This window comes from Budorcas taxicolor, chromosome 2 (genome assembly GCF_023091745.1).
Source record: "Budorcas taxicolor isolate Tak-1 chromosome 2, Takin1.1, whole genome shotgun sequence".
In the NCBI taxonomy this organism is placed as follows: domain Eukaryota; kingdom Metazoa; phylum Chordata; class Mammalia; order Artiodactyla; family Bovidae; genus Budorcas; species Budorcas taxicolor.
In genome coordinates this window covers 3,982,543-4,001,846 of record NC_068911.1, presented here as the reverse complement: position 1 = coordinate 4,001,846, position 19,304 = coordinate 3,982,543, and the positions used below count along the sequence as shown (strand labels likewise).

General features: G+C 61.6%; 1 protein-coding gene across 1 annotated transcript in view; it reads left to right on the top strand.

The window, feature by feature from the left end:
* TNRC18 (trinucleotide repeat containing 18) overlaps positions 1–15,527 on the top strand; it is a 78,731-nt gene extending 63,204 nt beyond the window's left edge. Inside the window, exons 19-29 of the mRNA XM_052655233.1 lie at positions 2,412–2,564; positions 2,810–2,951; positions 4,610–4,727; positions 5,150–5,225; positions 5,414–5,522; positions 8,022–8,138; positions 8,417–8,581; positions 8,912–10,218; positions 13,383–13,619; positions 13,724–13,798; positions 14,128–15,527. Of these exons, the coding sequence (XP_052511193.1) occupies positions 2,412–2,564; positions 2,810–2,951; positions 4,610–4,727; positions 5,150–5,225; positions 5,414–5,522; positions 8,022–8,138; positions 8,417–8,581; positions 8,912–10,218; positions 13,383–13,619; positions 13,724–13,798; positions 14,128–14,334 (2,706 nt within the window). The 3' untranslated portion in view covers positions 14,335–15,527. The remainder of the gene's footprint in view (positions 1–2,411; positions 2,565–2,809; positions 2,952–4,609; positions 4,728–5,149; positions 5,226–5,413; positions 5,523–8,021; positions 8,139–8,416; positions 8,582–8,911; positions 10,219–13,382; positions 13,620–13,723; positions 13,799–14,127) is intronic.
* Positions 15,528–19,304: the final 3,777 nt, after the last annotated feature.

The window sequence follows — 19,304 nt, the reverse complement described above, 5'->3', positions numbered from 1 at the left end:
TGGGGATGAGGCCGAAGTGTCAAGCTTGGGTCGTGGCTGGTCTTTCTGCAGACCAGGCCCCATCCTGAGGCCATCCACGGGCTCGTCACGCGTCCCCTTCGTAGAACAGAGGATGCGCCTGTGGGCCCAGCAGTGCCAGGGCGCCGTAGGAGCGCTGTATCGGGAACGCAGCAGGGGGCGGGGAGAGACCGAGTACATGCTGCTTTTGACATCACAGGCCGTGTAAGGAGGGTTTTACAAACCACGTAAGGAAGTCTTACAGACTGCGCCTCGCAGGCAGCCCCGGAACCGTCACAGTCAGCCCAGCGGCTAATGATTATCAGAGCTGAACTTAGAGCACTGGAGGCCTGCTGCCCGAGCCCTTAACCACAGGGCTCCCAGCCCCTCTGAGCCTTTCCCCGAAAGGCAGCTTCCGTTAGGAGAGGACCAGGGGCTCACCTGATCCCAGCCTGCTGACGATACAGTCAGAGGCGGGTGGAACAGATTAACTGTCTAAGACGTCAGACACGAAGGAAACCGCTCCAGGGCCAAACAGAGTTCGCCGTCTGTGAGACGCACTCTCGGGTCCTGCTTTCTAGATCTGGAGCTAGGTCTCAGGCATTCCTGTGTGCCATGAGCTTTTCAGTTCACTCTTCTTTCTTTCTTTTTTAAACTCGCTCTCCAAGTGAAGGAACAGCACCCCACCATCTGGCCACCCCGTGGTTTTCACACCTGCTGCCAGCAGCCGTGCTGGCCACCGGTGATCTGGTTGCGGACGGTGTTTGGCCATGGCACTCATCCCAGCAATGAACATTCTGCTCTGTGTACAGAACCTGTCACCTTTGGAATTCTTTTCTCCTTTTAAAAGAAGAAATGTTTCTTAGAAATGGGCTTTCTGGTTCGTGGGAAAGACAGAGTTACCAGTTTTATCTGATTGTAACAGTAATTGGATGATAAAGAAAAGGAAGAAAATTAGATTTCCTGCAGCGATTACTTTTTTTTTTTTGCTGTCGATTTCCCTTCCCTCCTGAGTGTGCAACTGCAAAGACATGCCCCGTAAGACAGGCTGACTGTTCAGTAATAGAAGTCAGGTGGGAAAGGAGACACAGCCACGTGAAAAACTGCCTTTCCACCCGCAAGATGCCTTCTGGTTTCAGAAATGGGAACAGGATTACAAGACGCGTCAGAAATAAGAAAATACAGTGTGTGTGTGTGCGCGCGCGTGTGTGCGTGTGTGTGTGTGTGCGCGCGCGCCAAGTTGCTTCAGCATATATAAAGTTGTGTATATATATTTCTCCCCCCAAATAGAGATTAAAGCGGACGCATTTGTCCGTGTAACATTCGCCACTTTGTCCTTTAACACTGTTGGCTTTGGCGCTCGCCCATCTCCTGTGGAAGCTGTGACTTCTGCTGCTGTCTTGGTAGCATTTGCCCAGTCTCCTTTTTTTCTGTCTTAATTTCCGTCTCCCCTGGCCCATGACTCGGTCATTGGTATCAGGCACGTTTCTTCTAAAATGCACAGTGTGACCCCCACCCTTGCCTCCCGTCACCTATATGGTCTGAGCCGGCTTCCTGCCCCGAATATCGTCACGTGTGCTTCCCATGCTGGACCTTGGCCCCTGGGATAGAAGCTTGTAGCTATATCTGTGGGTACACCGGGTGGCTGGGCATCTAGGGTGTCCCCACTCCTTTGCTCTGATCAGTGGAGCCTCGCACAGTCCCCGTGCGCTGGCCTGCTTTCCATGCCCCCAGGGGAGGGAGCATCCCAGATCCACCTTGGGGGCTTTGAGCTAGGTGTCCCCCACTGCTGGGGCGAGAGGAACGTAACCGCTGGTCCCCAGAAGTGCCCCGGGCAGTGGGGGCACGGTTCTGCACGCTCCTGCCAGGAATGTGCCTGCCTCGCCGAGCGACGCTGTCGTCATTCTTGGCCTCATTCAGCAGAGGGACAAGCAGGCAGGCAGCCAGATGAATTTCAGGTCTCCACGCCAAGGCACCTCGGCCGGCTGGTCACAGTAAAAAGGGAGGCCTCTCCTCCGTGTCTGCCAGATACACTTGGCAGAGGGTGGGGGGACGGAGGCTGCACAGCGGAATTTTCGGTAAATTCCCATCCATGTTTAAGGGAAAAAAAGTACTGTGTATGCACAAATGTGTTTGCGTAGCCTGTGAGTTTACATGGTTGTGTGTGGTTGGGGAAAGTTCTGGAAAGGACACGCCACGCTGTTATCATTCCCTCTAGTCACCTCTGCACTTGGTGGGATCATTGGAGAGGAACTCAGTTACATGCACGTCGATTTTTTTTTTTTTATAACAAGTAATATATAGTGGTAATAAAACAAGATTAAAACCAGAAATGCTTGCCGGGGGCAGGAGGGTGAGTGTGGGCCCTGGGCCCGCTCTGCCCTCTGACAGCCACTCTCTGGCTTCATCCCCAGAAGAAGAAGGGCAAGGAGGCTGGATCTGGAGCCTCGCTGCCACCGCCCCGCGTTCCTGCCCTGCCCACCGAGGCCCGGGCCCCTCATACCAGCTCCCCGGCCTCCGCCAAGAGGAGCAAGGCCAAGGCCAAGGGCAAGGAGGTGAAGAAGGAGGTGAGGTTCCCCGGGGGCCCAGGCACGGCAGAGTTGCTTTGTTAGGTTGACAGATGCGGGTTACCCTAGGTGCCCCCACCCCAAGATCTGTGTGCAGCTGGAGGTGCTCCCTCAGCACGTCTTGTCCTCCTCCTGGCGCTCAGGTGGGATCGGGCTACTCTCTGTGCCACGCTGCATGGCAGCCTGACGGTGACCCCGGGGTCCAGCCTGGCCTCAGCCGTCGGTCTGTCCTGCTCTGTTCTCAGAACCGGGGCAAGGGGGGAGCCGTGAGCAAGCTGATGGAGAGTATGGCCGCTGAGGAGGACTTTGAGCCCAACCAGGACTCGAGCTTCTCTGAGGATGAGCACCTGCCCCGAGGCGGGGCGGCGGAGCGGCCGCTGACCCCAGGTGAGCGCCCGCTGTGCCGCGTCGGCTCAGGCCTGGAGTATGGGTGTGCAGGGGGTTCCCCGGAGGCGGCTGCCAGCAGGGCCCAAGTGGGCCAGGCCGGGCTTGCACAGAGGGGACAGGGTGACGGTGGGGATGGTGTGTGCAGAGGCCCCACGGTTGGACGGGAGCATGGCAGTGCCCGAAGTAAGATGCAGCAAGGCCAGCGTGAGTCTGAGCTGGTCAGTCAGGGCGGGTGAGCGGCCTTGGACTGGCGGCAGGCAGAGCAGAACCCCTGTCTCGAGGGCCTTGGTGGGGGTTTGGACTTTGCCCTGAAAACAGTAAGGCGGAGGTCAGGGCGGTTTCATGGTGAGCTCTTTGGCTGGTGTGTAGACCGGGAACTGGAGGGCTGGGGCAGGGACTGGGCACCAGGAAACTGAGCTAGCAGACTGCTGGGGGATCCGAGGGAGCGGCGGGCCGGGGAGTGGGTCCAGGGGGGTGGGACCCCTGTGGGGGGAGCTAGGGGCACACGGCGGGATGGAGCGTTCGGGGGCTGTGTGAGCAGATGTGGGGAGGCAAGACCTGTGGACGGCTGTTGGCAGGTGGGGGCAGCTGTCATCAAGGTGGGTCACAGAGGGAGCCGCTGGGCTTTGGTGGCTGGGGTTTGGGGTGCCTGGAGGACATCCCAGGGAGGTGACATCCCAGGGAGATGACTTCTAGTAGGCACTTGGACCTGGGGGTCTGGAGCTTGAGATTAAAGACTGTGAATTGGTGGGGGAGTACAGTGAGAAGAGCGGGGCCAGCCCCGAGGAGCTTTGTCACCTACTGAGGAGTGTGTTTGTCAGCTACCGCTGTGTAAGGACCAAGCACGCAGACTCAGTGATGGGTGGAACAGGCTGCCAGCAGGGCGGCGGGGTGACCTCAGCTGGGCTTGCGCTGGTGATAATGGGATGGCTAGCAGTCCCCTGACACCAGGGACAGGTCTGCCCCACCTGGGCTGCTGGGCTGCTCAGGGCGGTTTCTCTCATGGCCCTGCTACCAGAGGCTTGAGAGGGACCGGAAGGCCCTGGAGGGAGGCCTCCCTTCAGATTCAAGTGCTTCTCCCCTTAACCACTGGCTAAAGCAGGTCACATGGCCATGCCCAAGGTCAAGAGGTGAGAAGTCCATTGTACCCACGCTGAGGCTGTGGCAGGGGTGTGGGTGCAGGCAGGGACCGAGACCTGGGCCCGTCACTCCATCCATCCCACCCAGCGATCCGGGTTTCTCTGAGTGAGGTGAGGGCAGTGAGGGACTGCGTCCAGGGTCCTACAGAGAAGAAGACTGGGTCCAGGAGGCTGAAGCAGCGTGGGTGGGCCTGGGGGAGAATGGAGGGGAAGAGGGAGCTCAGCCGTGGGGGTGTTGCTGCCAGAGTAGACAGCGCTCCCGGTGGGGAAGGCCGGGGACTGCGGCTGAAGGGCGGCAGTGGGATCTGATGGCACGGACCCTCCGGCTGAGGCTCAGCGAGCGCTGGTCCTTGCATGGGCGTCAGCCGGGTTCCTACCTGCCTGGGGTCTTTGCAGACGCTGGGACGGGGGCCTGTGCGCAGTGGGCATGTGTGCGCGCAGGCACACTGCAGAGAGGGGTGGGTGTTGGGGTGGCCAGGCTGGCCCCTGCTCCAGCCCCGTCTCACCGCCCGCCCGCAGCTCCTCGCTCCTGCATCATCGACAAGGATGAACTGAAGGACGGCCTGCGCGTGCTCATCCCCATGGACGACAAGCTGCTGTACGCAGGGCATGTGCAGACCCTGCATTCACCAGACATGTGAGTGGGGGTGGGCGGGCCGCCCCACGCAGAGCCTCAGACCCCCACCCAGAGCCTTGCTGGGCCGCTGTGGGCGCCTTGCTTCAGCTTTCTGAGCTGTGGCTTCCCCGCTCCCCCCATAGGATGGGGGCACACTCTGTGGGCGGGCCAGGGGGCAGGGCAGACTCCCAGGTGGCCCTCAGGTGGACAGGGCTCAGTGAGAGGGAGCAGGAGAGGGCATGCTGGCCTTGCCTGCGTCTGCGACCCTGCCTGGTCATGTGGAGGAGATGGGCCCAGAGTGGGGAGACCTGCCCCAAGCTTGTGCGGCAAGTCAGGAACCCCCCGGCTTGCACACCCCATCCTGGTGGCCGCGGAGGTAGAGGTGGCCGTGGGCTGGAGCGGGGGTGCCCGAGGGGACCTCACATCTCGCCCCATCTTTGCAGATACCGAGTGGTGGTGGAGGGTGAGCGCGGGAACCGGCCCCACATCTACTGCCTGGAGCAGCTGCTGCAGGAGGCGGTGAGGGCAGGGGGCGGGCAGCGGGGTGAGGGCGGGGCTGCAGGGCTGCTGCAGGAGGCGGTGAGGGCAGGGGGCGGGCAGCGGGGTGAGGGCGGGGCTGCAGGGCTGCTGCAGGAGGCGGTGAGGGCAGGGGGGCGGGTGGCGGGCAGCGCCACAGCCAGCCTGGTGCTCACTCCTCCCCTCCCCAGATCATCGACGTGAGGCCGGCCTCCACACGCTACTTGCCGCAAGGGACCAGGATCGCGGCCTATTGGAGCCAGCAGTACCGCTGCCTCTACCCTGGCACGGTGGTCCGAGGTGAGACCCGCCCCCAAGACCCTCATGGCACCCCCATTTCTCAGCGTGTCAGCATGGATCCATTTGGTTCCTGAAGGCCAGCTCAGACAGACTTAAGCATTGAGTTTTATCGGCGTTGAGCGTGATTGGCGCGGGGACTGTCCGCCGGGCTCATCAGAACTCAGGGTCCCTGTGTCCGTCAGCCATGCTCTCAGCTGTGCTGGCTTCACTCCCTACGCCCGAGGACTCTCTCACCTTCTGAACAGACCCTGTCCTCATGGAATGCCCCGCTTTCCCATCTGAGTCCCAGGATGGAGTTGCACTGACCTGGCCTGGGTCACTTGGCTTACGTGTCTTGCGCTCGTCCTTGCTAGGGAGTGAGGCAGCTTCCGGGTTTTGCCTGTGGCTGGAAGAGCCGGGAAGGCGGCTTCTCTAGGGAATCTGACCCCCGTGAGCAAAATAAGCGGTTGACAGCTGGGCAGACACAGGGAAACAGTAGCCCACAGACATGGGTGTGGATGCAGACGGAGCTAGCAGGTGGGCAGGCGGTGGACACTGAGCTGGTGCAGAGCCAGTGCATCTGGGAGCCAGGAGTCTGGGCGTGTGTTACAGCCCAAGTCAAGCCCGGGGCAAAGGGAGTCCACCTGTCGGCCACCTAGGTCACCTGTATGTGCCCAGGAGATGGGGACGGAGCGCTGGGCCAGAGTCCCCTGACAAAGGGAGCCCTGCCTCCCCATCCAGCTCTCCTGGGGCTCCAGCCTCCCGAGCCCCACGAGCTGGCGGCTGGGACCTGCCCTTGCAGTCCTGCTGAGAACCCCACCTCTCGCCTGTGCCGCGTCTCGTGTCTGTCTCTTCCTGTCTCTTTCCCTCCTTGTGGCAGAGGACCTTCTCACGGCTTCCGGAGAGAAAGCGTCCACAGGAGGGAAACTCCTCAAGTACACACATGTCTGAGCCTCCTTGTTCTCCCCCAGTCTTTAGAGGTAGTTCATCTGGGTATAAATTCTACATTGGAAATCACCTTCCCTCACTTTTTCTGAAGTCAGCGTTCTATTTTATCTGGACTGTGATGTCGGAGGTATCCTACACCAGAGTTATTCCTGAATCGTCATGGGAGACTTGGCGCCGACCCTATTCCCAGATCTGGAGTCTCATGTGGTCTGTCTGTCTCTCTCTCTCTGTTTCTTTGTCTCTCTCCTCTGTGTCTGTCTGTCTGTCTTTCTCTCTCTCCTCTGTGTCTGTCTGTCTGTCTGTCTCTCTCTTTCTGTCTCTTTCTGTGTGTCTCTGTCTCTCTGTGTGTATTTTGTTGGGTATTTGGGGGAAGGGCGCTTTGGTTTGGAAGTAGATTTCCAGTTCCTGGAGATTTCTCTCATCTCTCTCCTTGGAGAGTCTCCCCCCTCATTTACCCTCTTTCCCTGGGTCTCACACTAGTCTGGTGGCCCTCTCCTGCTGTCTTTTGCCCATCTTTTTCTTTATTTTTTTGTTCTACTTTGTGGGAGATTTCCTCACCCCTGCCTTCTGGTCCTTCTATTCTGTTGCCCTTTTGATGTGTCTGCTATTGTTTATAACATTCCTAAAGGTTCTTTCTTACTCTTTGAGTTTTCCTGTGTTTAGCTCTCTCTCTTTGTTTCCTGGATCCCTTTTTTCCCTGAGGCCATCGTGTTTCCATTTGAGGTTTCTTCAGCTCTGTTTTCTTCTCCAGTCCCCTCCCCTCTCTCTGTGGGCTCCGGTCTGTACCTCTGTCCTTCTGCTGTTTTTTGCTGGAGGCTGTTCTTTCATCCCTGGCGGTGCTCAGCAAGGGGACTGGAAGCTGTGTGTGGGCAGGGCCTGACGACGGGGGTGCCAAGTACGAGCACCGGTGGCTCCTCGCCCGCCAGCCCTCCTGTGGCGCCGTCCTTCGGGACTTGGAGCTCCGTGTCCGGCACCTAGGAGTGGGGCTGGGGGTCACCATTCAGTGTTTGGACTTCCCTGTCGCCCGGGTTGGTGTGGTGCCCACCACCCTCCTCCGCTGTGCCCAGTGTCCTGGCGGGAAGCTTGCAGCTGTCGTGTGACCCCTAGTCTGCCCAGTGACCCCTGCATCCCTGCCTGCAGAGGCGCTCGGCACTCAGGAGAGGGGACCCCGGGGCTCCCCTGTGAAAGCTGGCTTCCTTCCCTTTGGTGCAGTGGGCCCAGCATGGAGGAGTCCTGCTCGTCCACTCGGGTGTCATCTTCCGAGAGGCTGCATTCTTGCAGCTGCTTTCCTCCGGCCTGCTCCCTCTGCTGTGTGGTCCCACGCTCGCTGTTCCTTCATCACTCTGGGGAGGGCCTTGGATAGGTGGACATGGCCACGTGCCTGGCTGGACCCAGGGAGCCCACACTCCTGGGACTGCCCGGCTCAAAGCCCACGTCCTGCTCCACTGCCCACCTGCCCTCACGCGTCGTCCGCCCGGGGCTGCTCAGTGGCTGGTGTCTGCTCCCCTTTGCCCCGCGTCTGCCGGGGGCCCAGGTCTGTGGGCCTCCCCTGACCCTGCCGTCCTCCAACAGGCTTGCTGGGCCTGGAAGATGACGGGGACCTCATCACCGTGGAGTTCGACGACGGGGACACCGGGAGGATCCCCCTCTCGCACATCCGCCTCCTGCCGCCTGACTACAAGATCCAGTGTGAGTGGTGGTCTGGGACCCCCCCTACCCCTTGACCAGTAGGAAACCCGGGCTTCGGAGGGGAGAGGCCTCATCCCAGCTCAAGGAAGCCCCACTGCATGCAGGTGCAGACCCCTGAGCTGCGTCCCTGCAGACGGGCCTCCGGCCTGACCAGTAGCTGGTCCAGGCCACGCTGCAACGTCCGATTCCCTTCCACCCCTCTGCCCATGACGAGTGATGCTCCAGCAGCAGTGGGGGGCGGAGGCCGGGCCTGAGCCGCTGTCTGTCCTGCCCCGCAGGTGCGGAGCCGTCCCCAGCACTCCTGGTGCCAAGCGCCAAGCGCCGCAGCCGGAAGACCAGCAAAGACGCCGGGGAGAACAAGGACGGGGCCGCGCCGGCGTCCGAGGAGCCCAGCGCCAAGGCTCGGGGTCGTGGGCGGAAACCCAGCACCAAAGCCAAGAGCGGTGCGTTTTGAGGGCCGGCCCGCCGGCACGTGGGGTCTGCCGCACTCTTGGGATGTCTGCACAGAGACCCCGCTGCCCGCCTGTGCGGGAACGCTGACAGGAAGCAGGCTCAGGTCACTTGTGGATCTTGCAGAGGCTGAGCCGAGGTCCAGGCAGGCGTGTTCTTCCAGAATCCAGTGCAGGGTGCCCAGGGCAGTGGCGGTGTGAGAGTCGCTCATCCCGAGGACCTGAGAGGCCCCCCAGCTCTGCCCGGCCCTGCAGGGCCAGGAGGGAAATGGGCCCGCTGGACCCCCCGCCCCGACTCACGGGGCTGCTCCTCCTCTCTTGCAGACAGAGCTGCCGTCCTGGAGGAGGGGGGCTCAGCAGATGGCGTCCCCAGTACCCCACTGGCCCTGGAGCCCGTCAGCACCCCAGGTTCCAAGAAGAGCCCCCCAGAACCCGTGGACAAGCGGGCCAAGACCCCCAAGGCTCGCCCGGCGCCCCCACAGCCTAGCCCAGCACCATCCACCTTTGCCAGCTGCCCGGCTCCCGAGCCCTTTGGGGAGCTGCCAGCCCCTGCGGCAGCCCTGGCCCCTGCCCCCCTCGTGACCGTGCCCATCGCCATGCCCGCCACCCGCCCCAAGCCCAAGAAGGCCCGGGCTGCGGAAGAGTCAGCCAGCAAGGGTGCCCGGAGGCCGGGGGAGGAGGCCGAGCTGCTGGTCAAGCTGGACCACGAGGGCGTGACGTCACCCAAGAGCAAGAAGGCCAAGGAGGCCCTGCTTCTGCGGGAGGAGCCCAAGGGCCTGCTAGGCCTGGGCAGCTATGCGCCGACAGCCGGGAGCCCTGAGCCCAAGGCCGCCCGGCCCAAGGCTGCGGATGGCGACCTGGCCCAGGAGCCCGCGGTCGGGCTTGCGTTCGAGGACTCGGGGACCCCCAAGAGCCCGGACAAGGGCCAGGCCGAGCAGGACGGGGCCGAGGAGTCGGAGAGCGGCAGCAGCAGCGGCAGCGGCAGCAGCGACAGCGGCAGCAGCAGCAGCAGCTCCGAGACGGAGGGCGAGGAGGACGGCCGCGGCGGCGGTGGGCGGAACTGCAGCGCCTCCAGCTCTAGGGCCTCGTCCTCCTCCTCCTCCTCCTCCTCCTCCTCCTCGTCGTCGTCGTCGTCCTCCTCCTCCTCCTCCTCGTCCTCGTCCTCCTCGTCCTCGTCTTCGTCTTCCTCCTCCTCCTCGTCTTCGTCCTCCTCCTCCTCATCTTCGTCGTCCTCCTCCTCCTCCTCCTCCTCCTCCTCCACCACAGACGACTCCTCCTGCAGCTCGGATGACGAGGCCGCCCCTGCCCCCACGGCCGGTCCCTCTGCCCCGCCGGCCCTCCCCAGCAAGGCGCCCAAGCAGGCGGGCAAAGCCCGCTCCTCGGCCCACTCCCCCGGCAAGAAGGCGCCGGCGCCCGCGGCCCAGGCTCCCCCGCCACAGCCCACGCCGCCTCTGCCGCCCAAGGCCCAGGCCGGGGCCAAGAGCCGGCCCAAGAAGAGAGAGGGCGTCCACCTCCCCACTACCAAGGAGCTGGCCAAGCGGCAGCGCCTGCCGTCCGTGGAGAACCGGCCCAAGATAGCCGCCTTCCTGCCCGCCCGGCAGCTCTGGAAGTGGTTCGGCAAGCCCACCCAGGTAGGTGCGGCGAGGGGTCGTCTTTCCTGTCGTCCCAGCAGCCCCACGGTGGAGGGTTGGGTCACGGCCGTGGAGTCCATGTGACTCCCGAGTCCCACCCGTCCCAGAGCAGCGCTGCCCCCCTGGTCCCGGGGACCTAGGCCCACCTTGGAGGCACCCGGTTGACCCACACATTCCTGTGGCAGGCTTGTAGTGACCGGGCAGCTGGTCTCAAAGCCACATGGCCACGTGTCCTGAGTTTCTTGGTCTTCACTCTCTGGCTGGCCAGGTTAGCAGTTTAGCAGAGGCACTTCTTTCCCTCTTTGCAGGTCGAAGTCCAGGGCTGAGTCTCCTGGGCCTGGCTGGGTCCCTGCCCGCCCTGAGCTAGTCAGGGTGGCCCAGAAGGCCCAGCGTTCGTGGCCGCCCCTGGAGTGGGTGGGGGTCAGTTCTGCAGAAGGACCCCTCCTGGCCCACCCTGTGCCTTGTGCACACACAGACACACTTGTACACACACGCACGCACCTGCATATGCACGCACATACGTGAAGCTTCTATATGTAGAAGGGGAACAGCCCAGAGGCCACCAGTCTGCCCCACGCCCCTGGGCAGGAAGAGCCGGGCTCCTGGTCCATGGTTATAGCCAGTCAGGTCAGGTTTGCCCACAGCATCCACTGCCCTGAGCCAGGGTCCTCTGAGGCCACGTGGGAGCCAGGTGCCCTGCTGGGTGTGGGCCTCCGTAACGCCAGTGCTGCCAGGCAGGCAGGCTTTAGGGGTTCGGTTCTATGGTGATGTATCGAGACTCACTTGGGGGTTTCTGTCTTGGCAGCAGCCTTTTAGGGCTAGCCACTGTGCCAGCCAGGGGTGGTTGGATCCCCTGGTGTGGGGCAGACAGCTCCACCTGGCCCCAGGCTGCACCCCCAAAGACTGTGTAGGATAGGGTGGGGGATCCCTTTGTCAAACAAGGGGATGTCCTCCCACTCCCTCAGCTCGTGCTCTCCTTCCAACATCCTTGCCTTTGATTCGTCACCTGGGGTCATCTGGGGCAGAAGATCTGCTTCTTGACCCTGCAGGGCGTGAGCTATCTGACTTTCATCCACACTGGATTGCGGGCTCCAGGCTGAAAGCGCCTCTCTTGGCAAGGCCACTACTCGAGACAGCAAACTGGGATATAGGGATTCTTTTAGGGTCTTTGCTGATGAGCCACACTCAGACATTCCTGACCAGGCCCGCCAGAGCCCTGATCCAGGCAGGCACTTTATCCAGGGACTTAACAAGGAGCGGTGGTTTCTGAGCCAAGGACAGGCCCACCCTCACCACCCTGTCCCCAGGGCGACTGGCCACTTCCCTGTCTTAGTATCTGTTCTCTGCACATTCCAGTGTCACTGTTACTGAGTGCACTTACTGCTGCAGAGGTCTGAGCACAGGGCCAAACGCAATAGAAAAGTCTGCGGTTTCCAGCTTCAGGTCCAGCTAGATCCAGCAGCCCAAAGGCTGTCTTCAGATCCCTCTCAGACCTGTGCTCCCTTCTCTCTCTGTCCTGCTCTCCTTCTCCGGCAGCTCCTCTCCTCTTGGCAGTAGTCAGCCCCGTAGCTTTCAGCTGACCTGCTAGCTCAGAAGTGACAGTGGGAAGGAAGGATCTTTTTTTAAAAATTAGGGTTCCAGGGAAAGTGGGTGGAGCCTCTTTGGCTTAGGGCCTGAGCACACTCCGAGCCAATCACAGTGGCCAGAAGGAGGGTGGGCTGTTTGGATTGGCCAGATCAGGTCCCGTGTTGGCCACAGGGGCGGGGTCAGCCCCACTAGGCACTCCATGGATCAAGGGGGCATCGCTGAGTCTGAAGAAGGTAGCCATGGAGGCCTGACATACTTGCCGTCAGAGATGAGCCGGCTTAGAGGTCTTAGCCATCCATCTCACCTTGAATCAGTTTGTAACATGCCTTGAGCTGAAAACACTTTGAGCGGTTTACAGAACAGGTAAGAAAGTCTGCCAGGGGCTTCCCTCCTCGTCCCGTGGTTAGGACTCCCTGCTTCCACCGCAGGGTGCACAGCTTCGATCCTTGGTCGAGGACAAAGATCTCACATGCTGTTATGTGGCTAAACAAACAAACAAAAAAGTCTCACCAGGGACTCAGTGAATTAAAAATAGAAAAGGGCCAGCCCCGTGAGGTAGGAAACTAGGATGCAGGTTTTCCTTGTTTACACACACACACAAAAAAACCCCACACCTTTGGCGCCGCCTAGTGGCCAATCCGAGAAGGGACAGGCGGGTTTTACGACTCGGTTTGAAGGGAAGGCGCGCGGGCTCCACTGGAGGGCAGAGCAGAGCTGCGCCGGCCTGGCTTCTGGGCAGCGTTGGCCTGGGGCCAGTGACTGGTCGCGGGGCTGCCTGGGGCAGAGTTTGGGCTCCGATGGCCGGTCTGCTGACTCCTTGGAGCCTGCATACCGGCCTGTCCCAGCGCTGGAGCTGGGGGCACACTGGCCTGTCCCAGCAGGAGCGCTGAGAGGGCGTCAGGGAGTGTTTGTTGAGAGAATTAAGAGAAATCCAGTCCAGCCACCAGCCCAGGGCTGGATCCTGTTGGCCAAGGTATGATCTCTGTCAGTGGCTTTCCTGGGGTAATGTGGGGGGCAGTCGGCTGTGCCTGGAAGTTGACACTGCCCAGGCCTCCCTCCCTGGCTCTTGGTAGAGCCCACTGGTGCAGAGACCCGGCACTGCTCGCTGCTCAGGGTGGTGTATGCAGGTTGAGGCTGCCCGGAGGGTGATGAGCTCTGGGAGTGTTGAGTGGAATCTGTGTCCAGTGGAGCAGAGAGCACGGGGCTGGGGCGACCTCCCCATCCCTGTCTGAAAGTTGGAGGTCAGCAGGGGCCGGCTCTGCCTCAGAGGCTGGTGTCAGGACCCCGCGGGAGGAGTGGGGGTCCTGCTGGGACTCAGCAGTAGGTGTGGTGTCTGCAGCGCTGTAGCTCGTGGGGGGGGGGGGGGGGGGGTGCATCCTGGGGCCCTCCGCCGACCCGGCTCTTAGCACGGAGTCTTAGTTCACGTAAAGTCCCTTTGGAGGCCCACTCTGCCGCGGGGGTGAGCCAGGGCTCCCGAACAGGGCAGGCAGGGGCCTCTCGCCCTGCACTGCCACTGCAGAACCCAGGGCCTGGGGTGGGGGTGGCGCACCCGCCCTGACCCACCTGCCCGCCTGCAGCGCCGCGGCATGAAGGGCAAGGCCCGCAAGCTCTTCTACAAGGCCATTGTGCGTGGCAAGGAGATGATCCGCATCGGGGACTGCGCCGTCTTCCTGTCGGCCGGCCGCCCCAACCTGCCCTACATCGGCCGCATCCAGAGCATGTGGGAGTCCTGGGGCAGCAACATGGTGGTCCGCGTCAAGTGGTTCTACCACCCCGAGGAGACCAGCCCGGGCAAGCGCCTCCACGAGGGCCAGGTGGGCCGGGCTGCCCCGCTCTGGGGCCTGGGGGCCGGGTTAGGGGCCAGGGGTCAGGCAAGGCCGGGCCCAGGCTCACAGCAGCCCCTTGTCTGTGCACACAGCCCTGGGACCAGAAGTCCGGCCGCAGCCTCCCTGCCTCCCTGCGGGCCTCCAGCCAGAGGAAGGACTTCATGGAGGTAGGAGCGCGGGGGTGGGGCCTCCCGTGACCCCGCCCACTCGGGCTCCCACCCGCTTCTCTGACTGCTGTCCGGTCTCCGCCTCTGTCGCCCTTGCTGTCGTCTTCCTCAGGTCCCTGGGTCTCTGTGCGTCTGTCCCTTCCCTGATATCTCAGTCTCTGTATCTCTCTGTCCGTCTCTGGGGCGCTCTCCGCCTCTGCCTGTGTCCCTGTCCCAGGGGCTCTCTCTGGGTCTCCGGCCGCCTTCCTCCTACGCCCGCCGTGTTTCTTGGGTTCTCTCCGGGGCTCCCCTCTCGCCCGCCGCCCCCTGATGCCGCCGTGTGCCCACAGCGCGCCCTGTACCAGTCCTCGCACGTGGACGAGAACGACGTGCAGACGGTGTCGCACAAGTGCCTGGTGGTGGGCCTGGAGCAGTATGAGCAAATGCTCCAGACCAAGAAGCACCAGGACAGCGAGGGCCTGTACTACCTGGCGGGCACCTACGAGCCCACCACTGGCATGATCTTCTCCACCGACGGCGTGCCCGTGCTCTGCTGAGCCGGCGGCCCGCCCGGGCTTGGCGGCCGCGTGCGCAGGCTGTGTGCATGCAGGGGTGCCCGTGGACTCCCCAGCGCGTAAGTGTGTACATGTGTGTGCCCGTATGCATGCACGTGCGTGCTCACATGTGCACACGTCCAGACCCCCTCCCCTCTCAGCAATCAGGGTATGGCTCTGCTGGCCCCTCGGGGCCCCCCAGCACCTTGTAAGCACTTGGCCAGGCCAGGCCCCAGGACCCTCAGGCCGATGCCAGCTGGGGATTTGGTGGGAGGGGGTGTCTGAGCAACCAGACTCATGCTTGCTCGGAGGTTCCCACCACTGGTGGGTCCTCCTGGTGCCCAGCCCCCTCAGCACAGCGCCTACCCTGAGCCTCCCACCGCGGGGCCGGGCTGGCCTCCTGCCCCCAGCCTCACTGACCTGGCCGGGCCTGCCTGGGGTCCAGCCTCCACCCTCCACCCTCTCAGGATGGCCTGGACTCGGGGAGTAGAGCCAGATGGGGGGGTGGTCCAGCAGCATTGGCCAGGCGCCAGGGGGAGGGGGCTGCATGCCCTGAGGCCCCGGGGAGGGCCCACCCACCGGTCCAGACCCTCACACTACAGACAAGCCCATGGTGCTGAAGCCTCGTCCCCATGCCCGCAGGGAGGCGGCAGTTCTTAGCCTGTACAGTTTTATTGTACCAAGAGACTCTCCCCTGTATCATACGCCTTTAAATGGAGTCAACTTTTTAATTATATATATAAAGATAAATATATATAAATATATATAAATATAAACTTTTTAAAACTGTGAAAAAATAGCTACGAAATTATAAAAAAAAAAAGCGAACACATTCTGACGTGCAGAATATTATTTTTTATTTCCTGTTAGATTGTGAGTGTCTAGCACCCTGCTTCACGGGCCCCCCTCCTGTCCCAAGCACACCCCCCACCCGCCCCCGGCCCAGTTGTACTGTACTTGCCCCCACGATAGAGAAGGACCTAGGGAGAGCAGAGGCTGAGAGGGGAGACGCCCCGTTCAGCCCACGAAAGCACTTAGCAGCCCCCGCGCCTTCCAGGGGACGGGAGGCCTCGTCCAGACAATCTTAAGGGAAGGAAAAGCCAGACTTCGGTTTTGTTTTTTGGGGGAATTATTGTTTTCCATTTTTTTTAAGTTTCTTTTGGAATTTTGTTTGTTGGCGAATTCTGTGTGATCTTTTTCATAAAAAAAAAAAAAAAGAAAAAAGAAAAAGCTATAATTGGAAAAGTACGGTTGTCTGGCGTGGTTCATTTCAGGGCCTGGGGTGGGCCTGGCATTGGGATGCAGCTCCTGGAGGGAGGCTGACATTTCCAGGAGGAGGAGAGCAGCCACCGGCCGCCTGCGACTGTTGGCGAGCGACAGTCTAGTGGAGATGGAAAGTTCCTGAGCCGCACCGACGCTGTCCTCGCTGACGCTGGTCAGCAGACACGGTCAGTGGCTACCGGGCGGAGGCTGGCCTGCGTCCGTCAGTGCAGAGTTCTCCCGGCCAGGCTGGAGTGGGCCAAAATGGCAGAGCATAACCCGTGAGCACACCAACATCACAACTCTGCGGGACAGTCATCAGTGAAAAGGACCAGGACCTGCCAGAAAGATCTGCAACTGAAGATGCAAAGAAGGAACCCCAGTGAGACAGGCAGGAGGGGTGGATGTGCACTACAGCCCACTCCACACCGCCAGGGGCTGAGCCATGCACTGGAGAAGAAAGACCCCTGCAGGAGTGAGCCTCTGAGCTGCACACCAGGCTCCCCTGCTCGGGGTCCTACACCGGGCAGACACGTCCCCCAGCATCTGGCTTTGAAGGCCAGCAAGGCTTAATTTTGGGAGTTCCACAGGCTAGGGGGAGAAACTTCACCCTTAAAGGGCACACACGGAATCTGTTGTGCTCCAGGCTTTGGGGGAGAAAGCCATACCTTGACGGGAGATTGGCCAGGTCTCCCACATCTTGGCGGGGGGCAGGTCTCCTGGGGAGGCAGGGGGTGGGCAGCTATGGCTCACCCTGGGGACACAGACACGGGCAGCAGCCATTCTTGGGCACTCCAACCACGTGGATGCTGGTGCGCACAGCCGTGGGGCACCCCCTCCAAGAGCTGGTCCTACCCAACAGTCTGCACACCCCAGTGCTAGGACACCGCCTCCTGAACAACTAACTGGGTGGGGGACGCAGCCCGGCCCATCAGCGGACAGGTGGCCTGCGGACCTGAGGCCAGCAGAGCCCAGCTCCTGGGCGCCAGCCTCTGGCCCTGCCCTCCAGGAAGCTGGCTGCAGCCTCGGGCCAGCCTCACCCAGCAGGGGGCACACGCCACACATGCAGCAATTCCACTCCCGGGCATGGATTCAGACAAAACTCTAGAACTCAAAGGCACATGCACGCCTATGTTCATAGCACTGTTCACAACAGGCAGGACATGGGGACAAGCTAAATGTCCATCGCCAGATGAATGAATAACGATGTGGTCCACACATGCAATGGAATGCTGCTCACGCGTAAAAAAGAATGAAGTAATGCCATTTGTAGCGAAATGTCATGATATCACATGGAATCTGAAATATGACAAATGAAACTGTGAAACAGTCATAGACATAGAGAACAGACTGATGGTTGCCGAGTGGCAGGTTAGGGTTGGCAGACGTAAGCTTTTACATAGAGAATGGATAAGTGACAAGGTCCTACTGTACAGCACAGGTAACTGCAGTATTCTGTGATTATAATGGGAAGAATGTTAAAAGATATTCACTGAATTGCTTTGCTGTACAGCAGAAATTAACACACTGCAAGTCAACTATACTTCAATAAAAATGTTAAAGCTGAAAAAAAGCACCCAAAATCTATAATACACACACAAAAAGGAATACAAACATTAAAAACAAGCATCAAATCACAACAAAAGAAGTTTAAAAAAGAGACCTATAAAATGCAACTCCCAGGCAATTAGCAAGAGGGCTATAAGAAAATAGCGATAATTACCTTAGGGACTTCCCTGTTGGCCCAGTGGTTAAAAATCCACCTTGCAATTCAAGGGACGCAGTTTCGATCCCTGCCCAGGGAACTAGATCCCACATGCCTCGGGGCAACTAAGCCCACGCTCCGCAACTAATGAGCCCGTGCTCTGCACCAAGCAACCTGCGCACTGCACCTAGAGAGTAGGCCCTGCAACTGTAGGTCTCCACGCGCAGCAACGGAGACCCTGAACTGCAACGACGACCCGCGCAGCCAAAAAACCCAAAAACCTATGGAGCTGAGTGCTCCCAGCTGCAGCCACTCTGGAAGAGAGAGCGAGGGCGCTGGCGCTCTGCGGGGCCCTGCGCCAGCGCGAGATGGAGAGGCCGCATTCTTGCCAGGTTCACGGGAGGCTGGGCCAGGGTCTTGCCGCTGACCCCGGCGCCCCCCCACCCGGCCCTGGGCAGCTCAGGCTGGACCCCACGGGCCCCCGCCCAGCGCCCCAGCGCACCGGACGTGCATGGGACACGGATGGCTCTGCTGTTTGAGGGCGATGCGTGGAGAGTATGGTGCGCCGATGGCGAAGGCGGCGAGCTCAGCGTCTGCAGAGCCGGGGATGGGCTCCTCCATCCAGGATGGTCCTCGCGCTTTAGAGAAACAGTCATGGGCTGGTGCGCGCTCCCCCATCCCCCATCCCTCCTCCTCCTCCCCTCCCCGGAGCCCTGAGGAGCAGACCCTGTGGCATCGCCCCGCGTGGGCTCGGCCGGGTCCCCGCCTCCCCAACCCTCCTCCCATGCGCCCACGTCAGAGAGTAGCCCGACCCGGCTCTGGGGAGACAGACACAGAACAGCGGAGGAATCTGCTCCAGGCACAGTCTGTCAGCGACAGAGCCGAGGCCTGACCCCAGAACGCCCCCCGCCCGCTTCCTCGCTCTGACCCCGGACGACGGCCGAGCTGCCGGGCCTTCTCCGCCCCCGTTTCCAGTGGGCGCCAGCCGCCCCCTCTGACCACCCTGGGGCTAAAGGGCACCAAGCGCCCTTGAAAGCGCAGGGTGCATCCTGTCTGCGCCCCTCCTCACAGATCCACCCTGGGCCCGCCACGTGCGTGCGGGGAAGACTGGTCCCAGTCGCTGCCAGCCTTGCCCCACCAGGACCCCTCCTCCCCCCCGGCGGGCAGAGACGGCAGCAGCACAGACGTGACTTGGAGGCGGTGGTGGGGCAGAGGCTCTGCCTTCATCTTTAATGGCCAGTGCGGTACAGTCAGTGGACTGACAGGTGGACGGGACCCGGAGGGGGTGGGAGGGCGCCTGTCCTGCCCCTGGAGAAGCCCGCTGCTGCCAGGATGCCCAGGGAATCCCCCCAGCTAGGGGCGCTGAGCCAGCCTGGTTCTGGAGGGACAGCCCCCCTTCTATTTGCCAGGGACCCCTGGGCACATCTGTCCCTCTCTGGACAGGGCTCAAGGCCTAGGTCAGGGGATGTGACTCCAGCCAGGCTGTGGGCCCTGCTTGTGGCTCTCAAACTGTCCCCTCCTGTACCACAGGTGGCTGGAGGAAACAGGGAGGTCGACCGGGCTCCCTGGGCAGACAGACCCCTAGGCCTGTGGCGTCAGGGGGGTACCAGGGTGCCTGGGTGGTGCTGGCGCGGGGTGGGCGCACCCAGGCTGCAGCTCCCTTGTAGCGGGGGTGTGGGGGGAAGCCTGTGGGAGCGGGGTCCCCAGTGGAGGAGGAGGTGCCGCGGACAGTGGGGTCAGGGCTGTGGGGCCCTCAGAGCGGACCCAGGAGGGGACACGGGCTGGCGGTCTGCTCTCCCGGGCGGGGATGGCTGTGAGTAACCCCACAGAGCAGGGCCCGCCAGACGGGTGGGGGGCGGGGGCAGGTGTGAGACGGAGCGCGGAGCACAGCCGCACCCGGGGCAGCATGTCCGAGAGCCGGGCGGAGCCCTGGGGCCGGAGCGCCAGGAGAAGGTGGTGGCTTCGGCACAGGGAGGCGGCTGGGCGCCCCCAGGCACTACAGGCAGGG